The sequence below is a fragment of the Oncorhynchus mykiss genome, chromosome 7 (assembly GCF_013265735.2).
Source record: "Oncorhynchus mykiss isolate Arlee chromosome 7, USDA_OmykA_1.1, whole genome shotgun sequence".
Taxonomy (NCBI): Eukaryota; Metazoa; Chordata; class Actinopteri; order Salmoniformes; family Salmonidae; genus Oncorhynchus; species Oncorhynchus mykiss.
The window spans coordinates 65744217-65759070 of record NC_048571.1 but is presented as its reverse complement, the minus strand read 5'-3'; the positions used below and the strand labels follow the sequence as shown (position 1 = coordinate 65759070).

General features: G+C 41.8%; 2 protein-coding genes across 6 annotated transcripts in view; one reads left to right on the top strand and one right to left on the bottom strand.

The window, feature by feature from the left end:
* Nucleotides 1-4019: 4019 nt before the first annotated feature.
* LOC110528275 (dynein intermediate chain 1, axonemal) lies at nt 4020-14305 on the bottom strand. 4 transcript variants are annotated; one of them, XM_021610208.2, is made up of 7 exons: nt 14167-14305; nt 13082-13147; nt 12856-12953; nt 12535-12615; nt 7727-7811; nt 7553-7632; nt 4020-5264 (listed from the first exon to the last, which is right to left on the bottom strand). In XM_021610208.2, the coding sequence occupies exons 1-7, from the start codon at nt 14243-14245 to the stop codon at nt 5223-5225; spliced, it is 531 nt and encodes a 176-aa protein (XP_021465883.2). In that variant the 5' UTR covers nt 14246-14305; the 3' UTR covers nt 4020-5222. The 4 variants fall into 4 exon arrangements, with proteins under 4 accessions (XP_021465883.2, XP_036839755.1, XP_021465884.2 ...); XM_036983860.1 differs by having other exon boundaries at nt 13082-13129; nt 14167-14245; XM_021610209.2 differs by lacking the exon at nt 12535-12615.
* Nucleotides 14283-14854, top strand: part of LOC110528276 (protein FAM219A) — a 24735-nt gene continuing 24163 nt past the window's right edge. For both annotated transcript variants that reach the window (XM_021610212.2, XM_021610211.2), the window contains exon 1: nt 14283-14570. In XM_021610212.2, the coding sequence (XP_021465887.2) occupies nt 14511-14570 (60 nt within the window). In that variant the 5' untranslated portion in view covers nt 14283-14510. The remainder of the gene's footprint in view (nt 14571-14854) is intronic.

Sequence of the window (14854 nt, the reverse complement as noted above, 5' to 3'; positions counted from 1 at the left end):
GGGTTCAAGTCCAGGCTCTTGCTGGGCCACTGAAGGACATTCCCGAAACTACTCCTGCATTGTCTTGGCTGTGTGCACATGGTCGTTGTCCTGTGGAAGGTGAACCTTCGCCCCAGTCTGAGGTCCTGAGCGCTCCGGAGCAGGTTTTCATCAAGGATCTCTCTGTACTTTGCTCCATTTATCTTTGCCTCGATCCTGACTCGTCTCCCTTCCGCTGAAAAACATCCCACAGCCGGATGCTTCCACCACCATGCTTCACCGTAGGGATGGTGCCAAGTTGGCATTCACTTGGCATTCAAGCTAAAGAATTCATTCTTGGTTCCATCAGACCAGAGAATCTTGTAAGCCTTTAGGCAAACTCCAAGTGGGCTGTCATTTGCCTTTTACTGAGGAGTGGCTTCCGCTGGCCACTCTAACATAAAGGCCTGAGTGGTGGAGTTCTGCAGAGATGGTTGTCCTTCTGCAAGGTTCTCCCATCTCCACAAAGGAACTCTGTCAGAGTGACCATCAGGTTCTTGGTCACCTCCCTGACCAAGGCCCTTCTCCCACGATTACTCAGTTTGGCTGGGCAGCCAGTTCTTGGAAGAGTCTTGGTGGTTCCAAACATCTTCCATTTAAGAATGATGGAGGCCACTGTGTTCTTGGGGACGTTCAATACCCCAGATCTGTGCCTTGACACAATCCTGTCTCTGAGCTCTACAGACAATTCCTTTCACCTCATGGCTTAGTTTTTGCTCTGATATGCACTGTCAACTATGGGACTTTATAAAGACAGGTGTGTGCCTTTCTAAATCATGTCCAATCAATTGAATTTACCACAGGTCGACTTCAATCAAGTTGTAGAAATATCTCAAGGATGATCAGTGGAAAAAGGATGCACGTGAGCTCAATTTCGAGTATCATAGCAAAGGGGCTGAATACATGTAAATAAGGTAAATACAAATATATGTAAATAAAAAATACATGTAAATAAAATACATGTAAATAAAAAAAATGTTTTTTGCTTTGTCATTAGGGGGTATTGTGTATAGATTGCTGAGGATCTACATTTTTTTTAGGTTAAGGCTGTAATGTAACTAAATGTGTAAAAAGTCAAAGGGACTGAATACTCCTCCTGAAGGCACTGGACCGAATTAGCCTCACACTTAGCCTACTCCTAACAGCTATTCTTAGCCCCACAAACACTGTTAACACTTGAGCACACACTTTAGCACACAAAACATATTTAATGCACTATTTCTGGTCAAAAGTGGTGCACTATATAGGGAACAGGGTGCCATGGCTTGTTGTTGATTCAATACACAGGAGTCTCCTGGGTAAAGTAAGTGCTTGCTAAACGTTTTTCTTGAGTGCTTAAATATTAACAGTGTTTGTGGGGCTTAGAGTAGCTGTTAGGAGTAGGCTAAGTGTGAGGCTAATTAGGTGCAGTGTGTTTTTTTCTTAAGTAACTGTTAGGAGTAGTGCTAAGAGTTGCCATCACAGCTCCAGTGCTGCTGGGCTCCAAAGGCTCTTACTTTGTGTTTCTTGAGCAGGAGAGCTGAGAGCTTGAGGCTAGTGGCTCTCTGTTGTCTCCCACGATGATGGGTAGAGAAAGGGTTAAACTCAACATGAGTCAGCTTGGCCTTCTTCTCTGCCACCACCGGCTGCTGACAGATGGCCTCATATTTGTTGACACTAAGGTCAAATGTGGACCTGATAAAAAGCAAAGGATTGGTACAAATAGTCAGGGAAATGTCATCTTATACAAATGCAAGGGGAATACATTGGTCAAATTTCAAAAGCCATACAAAGTGGGATGATGGAAATCAAAGCCAACACTGCTGCTGTTTGGAATGAGTGTTGTAGCTGACAGTTCATACAGTTGTTTATAGAAAAATATGAGATATTCTCTTAATAAATCAAGTTGATCATGTTGTTCAACCTTTACCTACTCCAGCTGGTAACCTCAGTGACAAACCAATTCAGCAAGGCAAGAGAGAGAGAGAAAGATTATCAGTGGGAATGCAACTCGGACCATCTGGTGTGAGTTCCAGTCAGAGTTTGAGTCTACACAACTCTGAGTGTGTACGTGTGCGTGCCTTATTATTCAAGCGACCCTGACAGGAAGAGCTTGCCTTTTCAGTCGATACCCTAGGATCCTGGCATTTAGTATCGCTTCAGATTATTAGGCCAATTATACATACACTCACACACACCCCTTGCGCTTAGTCACCAGAGCCTGGTCAGCCCAGTAGGGCAGCTGCACTATTGTAGGTAGTTTTTGCAAAAAACAAGAACAGCAAACACCATGTCAGTGTAGTGATAATTTTGGTCATTAGCAGCAGTGACAAAGCAAGCAGCCCACACAGCCAGCGGTGACATTCTAAAAGAGGGATGTGGCTGACCTCGTGGCTTGCTATCACTCATGCAAGGAATTGGTCATCTCAATTAGATAATATTGAATTTGTATTTTCTAGATACATGTGTTGAGAATTAGTCCAGATCTTTCTACTGCAAATATGTAGGCTATTGCATCCTGTCATTTTCAAGGAACCATGTCATACCCGGTCCTGGAGGACTGGAGTAGAAGACCCAGTGTTCAGCCATATCAGACAGCACCAGTGTTTTCCCGGTCTGTGTGCAGACAAAGTGAGGGAGCAGATGTTTCATAGCGCTTCGTCACATATAAATTTGCTGTCACCTCTTAGCCATATGAAAGTAAATGTTTTTGACATTTTCTGAATAAATTAAGACAGACAGAAAGAGGACATGCTTTGATCTCTCTGCCTAAATTTGGTGACTTACCTTGCCACCAGTGGTAACTGCAGTGAAGATAGTGGAGGAGCAAAGAGACCATCTCCCACGGCCGCATTCAGGTCAAAAGTAAACTTTGGGGTCTTACAGAGACATGGTCACTGAAGTAAAAGGACTCGGTAATGGATACAAACACTAACACTATAAAACCAAGATTACAATATTTACCTTAAAGATAGTAGAAAAACAAGACATCCCACTGGGAACAGATGTAAATTCAATGTCTATTCCATGTTGGTTCCAAGTAATTTCAAAACAACGTTGATTCAAACATTGTGTGCCTAGTGAGATCATTACACACCTTCTCTAAACTCTTGTAAGACCAGTCACAGTACTTGTTCATCATAAGTGGGAGAGAAAGTTTATTCGAGATGGACTGCAGGTACAAGTAAAAAGTAAATAGCAAAAAGAACAAATACAGACGTTACTCATTTGAGAAAGAGAAAAGCCTTGAAAATCAAAATGAATACCACCATGTCATGCTAGAGCCTTCATTAGGTTGAGACTCGAGCCGATGAGTAAATGTAACCTACACCCTCTCTTATCCCACCAAAAAGGTCCTCTCTTCTCACTGTATTGTAATGCATGCAATTTCTTCCTGCAAGGTCTTAAAGGTCTTAGAGAGATGAGGCAGAGCAGGGAATGGGATCCAGGAAGATAAGTTAGAGAATTCGTGAACAGCCGTATCCCAAAGTGCCGACAAAGAAAGTATGGAATATAAAACGGAAGGAGACCTGCACAGTGACTGTTAATGCTCCCAATGGTGAGATTGTTTTGTGAGCCAGCAGCATACCACCCTGCATCCCATTGCTGGCTTGCCTCTAAGATCCCTATACGCACAAAAGCTTATTTCTCTCAAATTGTGCACAAATTTGAGCATTTCTCCAAGATATGCCACACCTGTCGGGTGGATGGATTATCAAGAAACTGATTAAACAGTATGATCATTACACAGGTGCATCTTGTGCTGGGGACAATAAAAGGCCACTCTAAAATGTGCAGTTTTGTCACACAACACAATGCCACAGATGTGTTAGGTTTTGAGGGAGCGTGCAATTGGCATGTTTACTGCAGGAATGTCCAACAGACCTGTTACCAGAGAAATTAATGTTAATTTCTCTACCATAAGACGCCTCCAGAATTTGGCAGTAAGTTCAACCGGCCTCACAACTGCAGACTCCCAGTGGGTGGGCCTCTCAGACCCACCCATGGCTGCACCCCTGCCCAGTCATGTAAAATCCATAGATTAGGGCCTAATTTATTTATTTCAATTGACTGATTTCCTTCTATGAATTGTAACTCAGTAAAATCTTAAAAAAAAAAAAAAATCTTCAGTATAATGTGGATAAAGGGGGTGTGGGGGCAGCTGACTGATATCAGTAGATTCTCACAGGCCACCAGGCTGAAGCCCTGATTACGTAACCTACTTCTGACATTTTGTGACTCAGGCTAGATCATATCTGTGACTTATCACTCATCACTCACAGCTCATTCGGATAGATGGAGTTACAAGGACTTGTATCAACAGGAGAAAGTAGTGCCAACCTAATCAATCCACATGACCCTATTCAAATCACCATTTAAGTGTGCAGGCGGACTACTGTTAAAAAGTAGAAAGCTGGTTGAAGTGAATAACTGTCTCCTTTACCATGCCCCCTAAACAATGTAGAATATACAGTATTCATGTTTTTCGGAAGTTTCTGTTGTTTTCAAAGCCCTTTCAACCTGTTTGAAGATGTGATATTATTACCAGGTTTTATGGCAGATTGGGGGTAGGTGCTAAACTAATGATTGTGGAGTGAAACTTACAAGTAGACCAACAGTCTGCCCCAACACAAAAGACCAAAGCAGGCATAGTCAATATCTCAGTGGTAACAATCAACACAATGAACACAGTCTTGACAAGACTGAAGTCAGTTGAGAACCAGTTGAAAAGCACTGAACACGTCTGTGTTTTTGATGTGTTCAAGCCATCTGCTGGTAGTTCTGTGTATAGCCATAAACATTGGCTTGATGAAAGAGAGCCAAGCAAAGTTTTCATGGAAAGTCGACTGGAGATACCTGACTTTAGTCAGCAAAGTATTTAATTATAACTGATATAACTATCTATTTGGGTTTGTCAAATTATCTGACAGGCAAATTATATTGAAAGGGGGTGAGGAAAGTGATGAATATGGTTGGACATCTTGGAATAGTTTTCACAGTTTGTAAAGTAATAGTTGGGTGAAAGATGAAGCAAGACCTAGGGTTCATATGGACAACGTTGGGCTGTCATCTTAGAACAGAAGGATCACAGATCTGTTTGTGTTGTCTTGCCAACTCCTATGGTCATCTTCACATGATCTGGGACCAGGTCAGAGCTGCAGGAGATGAAGACCTTGGGGTGGAAGTGGTTCCCCTTAACTGCATCCACCGCCATGTTGTGAGCATTATAGATTTCCAGGAACTGGCTGAAGGGGAGCCGTGGAGCACTGGAAAAGACACAGCAATATTGTAGATTTATTAGGATCCCCATTAGCCGACGCCAATGGTGACAGCTAGTCTGTCTTACTGGGGTCAATAAAACAAATAAGACATTAGACAAAATAATTGTAATTTATAAATTGTCTCCAATTAGGCGCCGTCCACAGGGTATGGAATGGCGTTGCAAAATGGAGTGATAGCCTTCCTTCTTCAATATCCCTTTTACCCTGTACAAATGTCCCCCTTTACCACACCAAAGCACCCCCAGACCATCACATTGCCTCCACCATGCTTGACAGATGGCGTCAAGCACTCCTCCAGCATCTTTTTATTTTTTCTGCGTCTAACGAATGTTCTTCTTTGTGATCCGAACACCTCAAACTTAGATTTGTCTGTCCATAACACTTGTTTACAATCTTCCTCTGTCCAGTGTCTGTGTTCTTTTGCCCATCTTAATCTTTTCTTTTTATTGGCCAGTCTGAGATTAGGCTTTTTCTTTGCAACTCTGCCTAGAAGGCCAGCATCCCGGAGTCGCCTCTTCACTGTTGACGTTGAGATTGGTGTTTTGCGGGTACTATTTAATGAAGATGCCAGCTGAGGACTTGTGAGGCATCTGTTTCTCAAACTAGACACTAATGTATTTGTCCTCTTGCTCAGTTGTGCACTGGGGCCTCCCACTCCTCTTTCAATTCTGGTTACAACCAGTTTGCGCTGTTCTGTGAAGGGAGTAGTACACAGCATTGTACAAGATCTTCAGTTTCTTGACAATTTCTCGCATGGAAAAGCCTTCATTTCTCAGAACAAGAATAGACTGATGAGTTTCAGAAGAAAGTTATTTTGAGTCTGTAATCGAACACACAAATGCTGATCAACCAGATACTCAACTATTCTAAAGAAGGCCAATTTTATTGCTTCTTTAATCAGAACAACAGTTTTCAGCTGTGCTAACATAATTGCAAAAGGGTTTTCTAATGATCAATAAGCCTTTTAAAATGATAAACTTGGAATAGCTAACACAACGTGCCATTGGAACACAGGAGTTACGGTTGCTGATAATGGGCCTCTTCACTGTATTTCGGATCAATTTGATGTTATTTTAATAGACAAAAAATTAGATTTTCTTTAAAAAAATAAGGACATTTCTAAGTGACAAACTTTTGAATGGTAGTGTATATATATCGAACACACAAATGTATATATATAATAAATAATAAATAAGAGCGAGAGAGCAAGAGGAGTCAGTTCTCACATTCACACATAAACCACTGCAGATAGACAATATGGCTGTGAACCAAATGTGCTCTCTCTACTATATTGCAAGCTGCATCATTTGCATTTCAATTAAAGGTATAAATCAAAGTGCAGCCCAGGCCTAAACGGCCTGTTGCTCTATAAGGGGATATATAGTGAATAAGTCACAGCAGAGATATTACACTTGTCCCAGGGCTAACTGTTTCCCAACAAGAGGTGACATCACACGCATACTGTAACTGTGTGTGTGTGTGTGCGGGTGGGAGTGAGTATATGTGTGCGAGTTTGCATGAATCAAAACAATTCAAGGAGCTAGCTAATCTTAGAAAATATATATGTGACCCGATTCAGGAAACTTGGCGTATGTCGCAAGTCATGACTTCAGAGGAGAGCCGATTGAACGTAAAAAATATGTTTTTTATCAAAATGCGTTTTTTGGCAGAAATACCATTTCAAGCATGTGAACTTTCATGTGCCTCAACAAACTTTTATGCCATCTGTAAATATAAATAAAGTTGTTAAATTACGAGCTTAGTTGGTTTAGCCAATGAAAAGGAAAGTTACATTATCCATAAACACCACAAGAAATCTTTAGTAACGCTCAGAGAACGTTCTAAGAATGTTATTTAAAAACAGACATTCTGTTCTCAGCATCAACAAAACTTTCTATCCTCTATCTTGTTAAGTGTGTTCAGGTGTTTTGGCCGCACCCACTAAATGGAAACACCGGACCATAATGAGTGCTTTTTCCTTTGAAATGGGGTCTGTTTGGATAGACTGAACAGCTTTGTATGCAGAAAAAAACATGTTATGCTCGCTCATCCTGGTGGCACAGTGGACACAGTACAAAGCTTAGACTGACAGGCCTAGATTGACACACCTAGCTTTTTTTTGTATTAAAATGTTTTGTCACCTACATTATGAAATGACATACACAACTGCGGTTCAAACCAAAACCAAACAACAACTGTTGTATGAATTATACAAAATGACTCCAAGATTACTTAACTTCAATTGATTCATTATAAAATCAGTTGTATCTCACCTTGTGAATCTTGCCCTCCTTCGTGCCAAACAGGAAGAAGTAGTCTATTTGTTTGTGGAAGTCGAACGATATTCCACAAGCTGCGGGACAACAAACATCGTCAAATACTTAAATCGTGCTTGATGCTTATAACAAACAGTGTGAAGTGATGCGTCAGTTGATGACAGATTTTACCCCTGATAGGAAGTTGCCCTCTGGTCTTTCTGACACGGCTCTCTCCAAATGACAGCTTGATGAAGTCTGTAAAGACCAGCTCATCCTACAACCATACAAACCCACATCAAAACTACTGTGAGAATGAAATGATACACAAAAATACCACACACACACTGTATTCACCATAGAGTTGATGTCACAGAGTTGATGCCAACAAAATCCAGAAAGAATCAGGAATTCCACAGGGCATCTGTCTATGCCCCTTCGTTTTTTCAATCTTTACTAAAGACATGCTACTGGCTTTGAGTAAAGCCAGTGTGTCTATGTATGAAGCCACCAATTGTGCAAGTTCTCCCACTTAAAAATATGAGAGAGGCCTGTAATTTTCATCATAGGTACACTTCAACTACGACAGACAAAATGAGGAAAGAACATCCAGAAAATCACATTGTAGGATTTTTAAGGAATTTATTTGCAAAATATGGTGGAAAATAAGTATTTGGTCAATAACAAAAGTTTATCTCAATACTTTGTTATGTAACCTTTGTTGGCAAATGTTTTCTGTAAGTCTTCACAAGGTTTTCACACACTGTTGCTGGTATTTTGGCCCATTCCTCCATGCAGATCTCCTCTAGAGCAGTGATGTTTTGGGGCTGTTGCTGGGCAACACGGACTTTCAACTCCCTCCAAAGATTTTCTATGGGGTTGAGATCTGGAGACTGGCTAGGCCACTCCAGGACCTTGAAATGCTTCTTACGAAGCCACTCCTTCGTTGCCCGGGCGGTGTGTTTGTGATCATTGTCATGCTGAAAGACACAGCCACGTTTCATCTTCAATGCCCTTGCTGATGGAAGGAGGTTTTCACTCAAAATCTCACGATACATGGCCCCATTCATTCTTTCCTTTACACGGATCAGTCGTCCTGGTCCCTTTGCAGAAAAACAGCCCCAAAACATGATGTTTCCACCCCCATGCTTCACAGTAGGTATGGTGTTCTTTGGCTGCAACTCAGCATTCTTTGTCCTCCAAACACGACGAGTTGAGTTTTTACCAAAAAGTTATATTTCATCTAACCATATGACATTCTCCCAATCTTCTTCTGGATCATCCAAATGCTCTCTAGCAAACTTCAGACGGGCCTGGACATGTACTGGTTTAAGCAGGGGGACACGTCTGGCACTGCAGGATTTGAGTCCCTGGCGGCGTAGTGTGTTACTGATGGTAGGCTTCGTTACTTTGGTCCCAGCTCTCTGTAGGTCCATTCACTAGGTCCTCCCTGGGGTTCTGGGATTTTTGCTCACCGTTCTTGTGATCATTTTGACCCCACGGGGTGAGATCTTGCGTGGAGCCCCAGATCGAGGGAGATTATCAGTGGTCTTGTATGTCTTCCATTTCCTAACAATTGTTCCCACAGTTGATTTCTTCAAACCAAGCTGCTTACCTATTGCAGATTCAGTCTTCCCAGCCTGGTGCAGGTCTACAATTTAGTTTCTGGTGTCCTTTGACAGCTCTTTGGTCTTGGCCATAGTGGAGTTTGGAGTGTGACTGTTTGAGGTTGTGGACAGGTGTCTTTTATACTGATAACAAGTTCAAACAGGTGCCATTAATACAGGTAACGAGTGGAGGACAGTGGAGCCTCTTAAAGAAGAAGTTACAGGTCTGTGAGAGCCAGAAATCTTGCTTGTTGACCAAATACTTATTTTCCACCATAATTTGCAAATAAATTCATAAACAATCCTACAATGTGATTTTCTGGACTTTTTTTCTCATTTTGTCTGTCATAGTTGAAGTGTACCTATGATGAAAATTACAGGCCTCTCTTATCTTTTTAAGTGGGAGAGCTTGCACAATTGGTGGCTGACTAAATACTATTTTGCCCAACTGTATTTAGCAGATGCTATTGCAGGTGTTGCAAAATACTTGTGTTCGTAGCTACAACAGTGCAGTAGTATCAAACAATTCACAATAATACACACAAATCTAAAAGTAAAATAATGGCATTAAGAAATATATAAATATTAGGATGAGCAATGTCAGAGTGGCATTGACTAAAATACAGTAGAATAGAATACAGTATATAAACTCTGCAAAAAAAGAAACGTCCTCCCACTGTCAACTGCGTTTATTTTCAGCAAACTTAACATGTTTAAATATTTGTATGAACATAAGATTCAACAACTGAGACATAAACTGAACAAGTTCTACAGACATGTGACTAACAGAAAGGGAAAAATGTGTCCCTGAACAAAGAGGGGGGGGGGGGGGGGGGGGGGGGTGTCATAATCAAAAGTATCAGTCAGTATCTGGTGTGGCCACCAGCTGCATTTAGTACTGCAGTGCATCTCCTCCTCATGGACTGCACCAGATTTGCCAGTTCTTGCCACCAAGGCACCTGCGAGTTCCCAGACATTTCTGGGGGGAATGGCCTTAGCCCTCACCCTCCAACAGGTCCCAGACGTGCTCAATGGGATTGAGATCTGGGCTCTTTGCTGGCCATGGCAGAATACTGACATTCCTGTCTTGCAGGAAATCACACACAGAATGAGTGGTATGGCTGGTGGGATTGTCATGCTGGAGGGTCATGTCAGGATGAGCCTGCAGGAAGGGTACCACATGAGGGAGGAGGATGTCTTCCCTGTAACGCACAGCGTTGAGATTGCCTGCAGTGACAACAAGCTCAGTCCGATGATGCTGTGACACACCGCCCCGGACCATGACAGACCCTCCACCTCCAAATCGATCCTGCTCCAGAGTACAGGCCTCGGTGTAATGCCCATTCCTTCGACGACAAACCGAATCAGACCATCACCCCTGGTGAGACAAAACCGTGACTCGTCAGTGAAGAGCACTTTTTGCCAGTTCTGTCTGGTCCAGCGACGGTGAGTTTGTGCCCATAGGTGGTGTTGTTGCCTGTGATGTCTGGTGAGGACCTGCCTTACAACAGACCTACACGCCCTCAGTCCAGCCTCTCTCAGCCTATTGCGGACAGTCTGAGCACTGATGGAGGGATTGTGCTTTCCTAGTGTAACTCGGGCATTTGTTGTTGCCATCCTGTACCTGTCCCGCAGGTGTGATGTTCGGATGTACCGATCCTGTGCAGGCGTTGTTACACGTGGTCTGCCACTGTGAGGACAATCAGCTGTCCATCCTGTCTCCCTATAGCGCTGTCTTAGGCGTCTCACAGTACAGACATAGCAATTTATTGCCCTGGCCACATCCGCAGTCCTCATGCCTCCTTGCAGCATGCCTAAGGCACGTTCACGAAGATGACCAGGGACTCTGGGCATCTTTCTTTTGGTGTTTTTCAGAGTCAGTAGAAAGGCCTCTTTAGTGTCCTAAGTTTTCATAACTGTGACCTTAATTGCCTACCAACTGTAAGCTTTTAGTGTCTTAATGACCGTTCCACAGGTGCACGTTCATTAACAATGGTTAAACACTTTACAATGAAGATCTGTGAACTTATTTGGATTTTACGAATTATCTTTGAAGGACAGGGTCCTGAAAAAGGGCCGTTTCTTTTTTTCTGAGTTTACATTTAAAATGAGTAAAGCAGTAGGTAAACTGCAAGTGACTACTGTTCCATCAATATTTAAATCACCCAGAAAATAAACTTCTCTGTGGATTTCACATACATAAACAAGCATTTCACACATATTGTCCAGATACTGACTGTTAGCACTTGGTGGTCTATAGCAGCTTCCCACAAGAATGGACTTTAAGTGAGGCAGATGAACCGGTAGCCATATTACTTCAACAGCTTTACAGGAAAGTGGTTCTGAATATAGACCGCAACACCGCCCCTGTTGGCATTTCTGTATTTTCGGGAGATTTTATAGCCATATATTGCTACCACTGTATCATCAAAGGTATTATCTAGGTAGGTTTCATAAATAGAATATAAATGTAATCTGTTACAAGAAAGTTATTGTCACTTTCTGACCTTAGTTCCTTTATTATGTCTTCGTGTTAGTTTGGTCAGGGCGTGAGTTGGGGTGGGTAGTCTATGTTCTTTTTTCTATGTAGTATTTATGTGTTTGGCCTGGGATGGTTCTCAATCATGGTAGGGATTAACTGAGCTTGTCTTGGGTCATTTTAAGTCATTGTCTCAATGCAGCCAGAGTCCAGGAGCCAAGATGATTTGGATGGTGAGAGCGGCGACTTACTCAATGCGATTGAATGCTGTGGCCCATCAGCAACGCAATGGAGGCTGTGTTACCAGTATGATAGCCAAGAGAGAAGCATCTTAGAGGGGATGTACGTAGTTTCCATTACAGGTCGGTGGAAAGCCGGGAGGGTGGCAAGCGCTACACTGGGACACGGGAGAGTCATAAATAGTAAAAACAAGTGGAGTTCAAGTTTGTCAGTAGTCCAAAAACATCCAGGGCACAATGTCAAGTGGAAGGCACAATGTCAAGTGGAAGGATGAAAGCAGCAGTAGGTGCTGTAGGTCTGCTCAGAAAATTCCCCAGTGCAGAGTAGGGTGCCCAGGTATATCCAAGTAGGCCTCAAACGTTTCAGCAGACGTGTTTGTATGTCTCCTTAAAAACTCTGTATGCAATATTGCACTATTGTCCAATGTGTTCACAGCCAGATAAAACAAAGGTAAATGGAGACTAAAATCCCCCAAAATGTTTTGCAAGAACACTCCTGAGAGAAGACAATGATACACATGCATTTGTATTGGACAATGCTCATATATTTCCACCATGCAAAGTCACTTGAAAATCTTGTTTGTTTGCATTAATATCCATTATATGATGGACCCAAGAAGAAAGAAGTTGTTCACTTAATCATGGATTAGACTGGAGGTTACTGCAATACTTTACCTTGAAGCTGTAACAGACAATATTCTGAGGATCCTGTGGGTTGTTTTCAGTCAGGATCATGATGAATTCCTCTTTCAACTCCTGGTTAAGTGACAAACAGCTTCTGAGCATTTGCATAAAACTTGTAAATGAATTAATCCCAACTACACTGTTCATCCTTTTTGATTCAATGGCCTTTTGATAGGTGCCACATCAAGGCTCCTGACACCAGATCCTAAATGGCACCCTATTCCCTACATAGTGCAATACTTTTTTTTACCAGGGCTCTCGTCACAAGTAGAGCACTATATACCATTTGTGACGCATCCCAGCTATACTCACCGCTTCAGTGAGATTCAGTTGGTCAGGGGGCTTGATCAGTCTTTCCTTGCATCCATTCATCTCCTGCTTTATCCATCTCTGTTCCATCTTCCTCATCACTGGCCAACACAAACAGTAACCGCCACATTTACCTTATTAGGTTGGTATAGCCATAGAATAATAGCAACATTAGCACATAGGTTTTTGACAAGCTAAATCTGGCTTGCCTAATGCTAAATGGACATACCTTTTTCTTGCTGACAGCATTGGCAGCCTTTGCCACAGGTGCCTTCGGCTGGGATAGAGCATTTGACTCCGATACAAAACAGACATATTTCACATAAATTTGTTTCATGCACCACTAGGAATGCATCTCAATAGTCTACAGTCAATCAGTCAGTCGCTTTGTCTGCTTGTCTTCTCTCCTTCATCTGCAATGATCTGAAAATTAAACTATAGATGACAGCAACCAGGCATTTGCCTCTCACCTGTTCAGTTCCAGGACAGGGGACACAAAGAGGAAGCCACTGTACACTCTTAGATAAAAAGGTGCTATATAGAACCTAAAAGGGTAGAACCCTTTTGGTTCCAGGTAGATCCCTTTCCAAGGTGGTTTCTACCTGGAACCAAAATGGGTTCTCCATGGGGACAGCCAAAGAACCCTTTTGGAGAAAAAAAATTCTAAGAGTGTAGACTATTGAGATGTCATTAATATATTAGTAAGAAAAACAGTCACTCTGCTTATTATTAGCAATGTTACTACAATGTTGCAATCGTGCATGCAGCATGGCGACACCACATTATCTAAGTTAGCTAGCTAGCTAATAACGTTAACTTTAGAAAACGTTGCCTGCTTGGATTTCACAGTCTTGTAAGGTACAGGCATTGTGTCAAATAGATAAACTATTGATAAGAAATATCGTATTACTGTATTGATAACGCTATACAACTTTTTAAAATGGGGGAGAAATTAAAAGTTTTCAAGCTGCTAGTGCAATTCCCTAGCCCGAGTACCAATTTTCTAACATTTTGCATACATCCAGAGTAAAATTAATTGAATGATCCATACAAATATGCCAGGCAATTGTACTGTATAGTGGGGTGGCAAGTAGCCTAGTGGTTAGTGCGTTGAACTAGTAACCTAAAGGTTGCAAGATCGAATTCCCGATCTGACAAGGTAAAAATATGTAGTTCTATCCCTGAACACTGTTCTTAGGCTGTCATTGAAAATTAGAATTTGTTCTTAACTGACTTGCTTAGTTAAATAAAGATAAAATAGTGTGCCTAGACTATATGTCATATAATTGGATGTATATATCAAATAATATCTACCTATATTGTCGACGTTCTTGTGATTTCTTAGATTGATTATTTCATGCATTAGCCCATCTTGCCATCGCTCGTCCATCATTGGATGGTGGTGTCATGAATAATGTAAATATTTTTCCAGACCCGGAAGATGGTATCGACGTATCTCTGTCTGTTTTGGTTGAGTCACCTCGGACCATGCCTTAACCACTGATGCCTTACTGTGTGGTTATAGGCAGAAACCAACTAGAATCATGCAAACTAACAGATAATTCTTGCGACAAACTAAGGCCTTATTTGATTATTTTTATGCTTACAAATGTTTAGATCTTACATCGGTTTGGCGGTGTAACGAACGATTCGTCAAAATGATGGAGGAAGAAATGGATAGGTTCCAAGTACCCCCAGTAACAGAGACACAGCCCTTGGTAAGTGTAATGTGTTGTAGCGTTTATTGTTACATTTTAGTGTTCAAATTATGTTGCAATTAAGCCTAGAACGACAATGTAAATGCGTGTACGGGTTGGTTTGTCGAACATCCTTGTCATACAGATCACCAGTCGCTGGCTGCTTGCTGGGGGTCCCATTCTATATGACAATGTCAATCAATGAACCCGTTCTATATGACAATGTAAATCAATGAACCCATTCTATATGGCAATGTCAATCAATGATCCCATTCTATTTGACAATGTCAATCAATGAATTTATG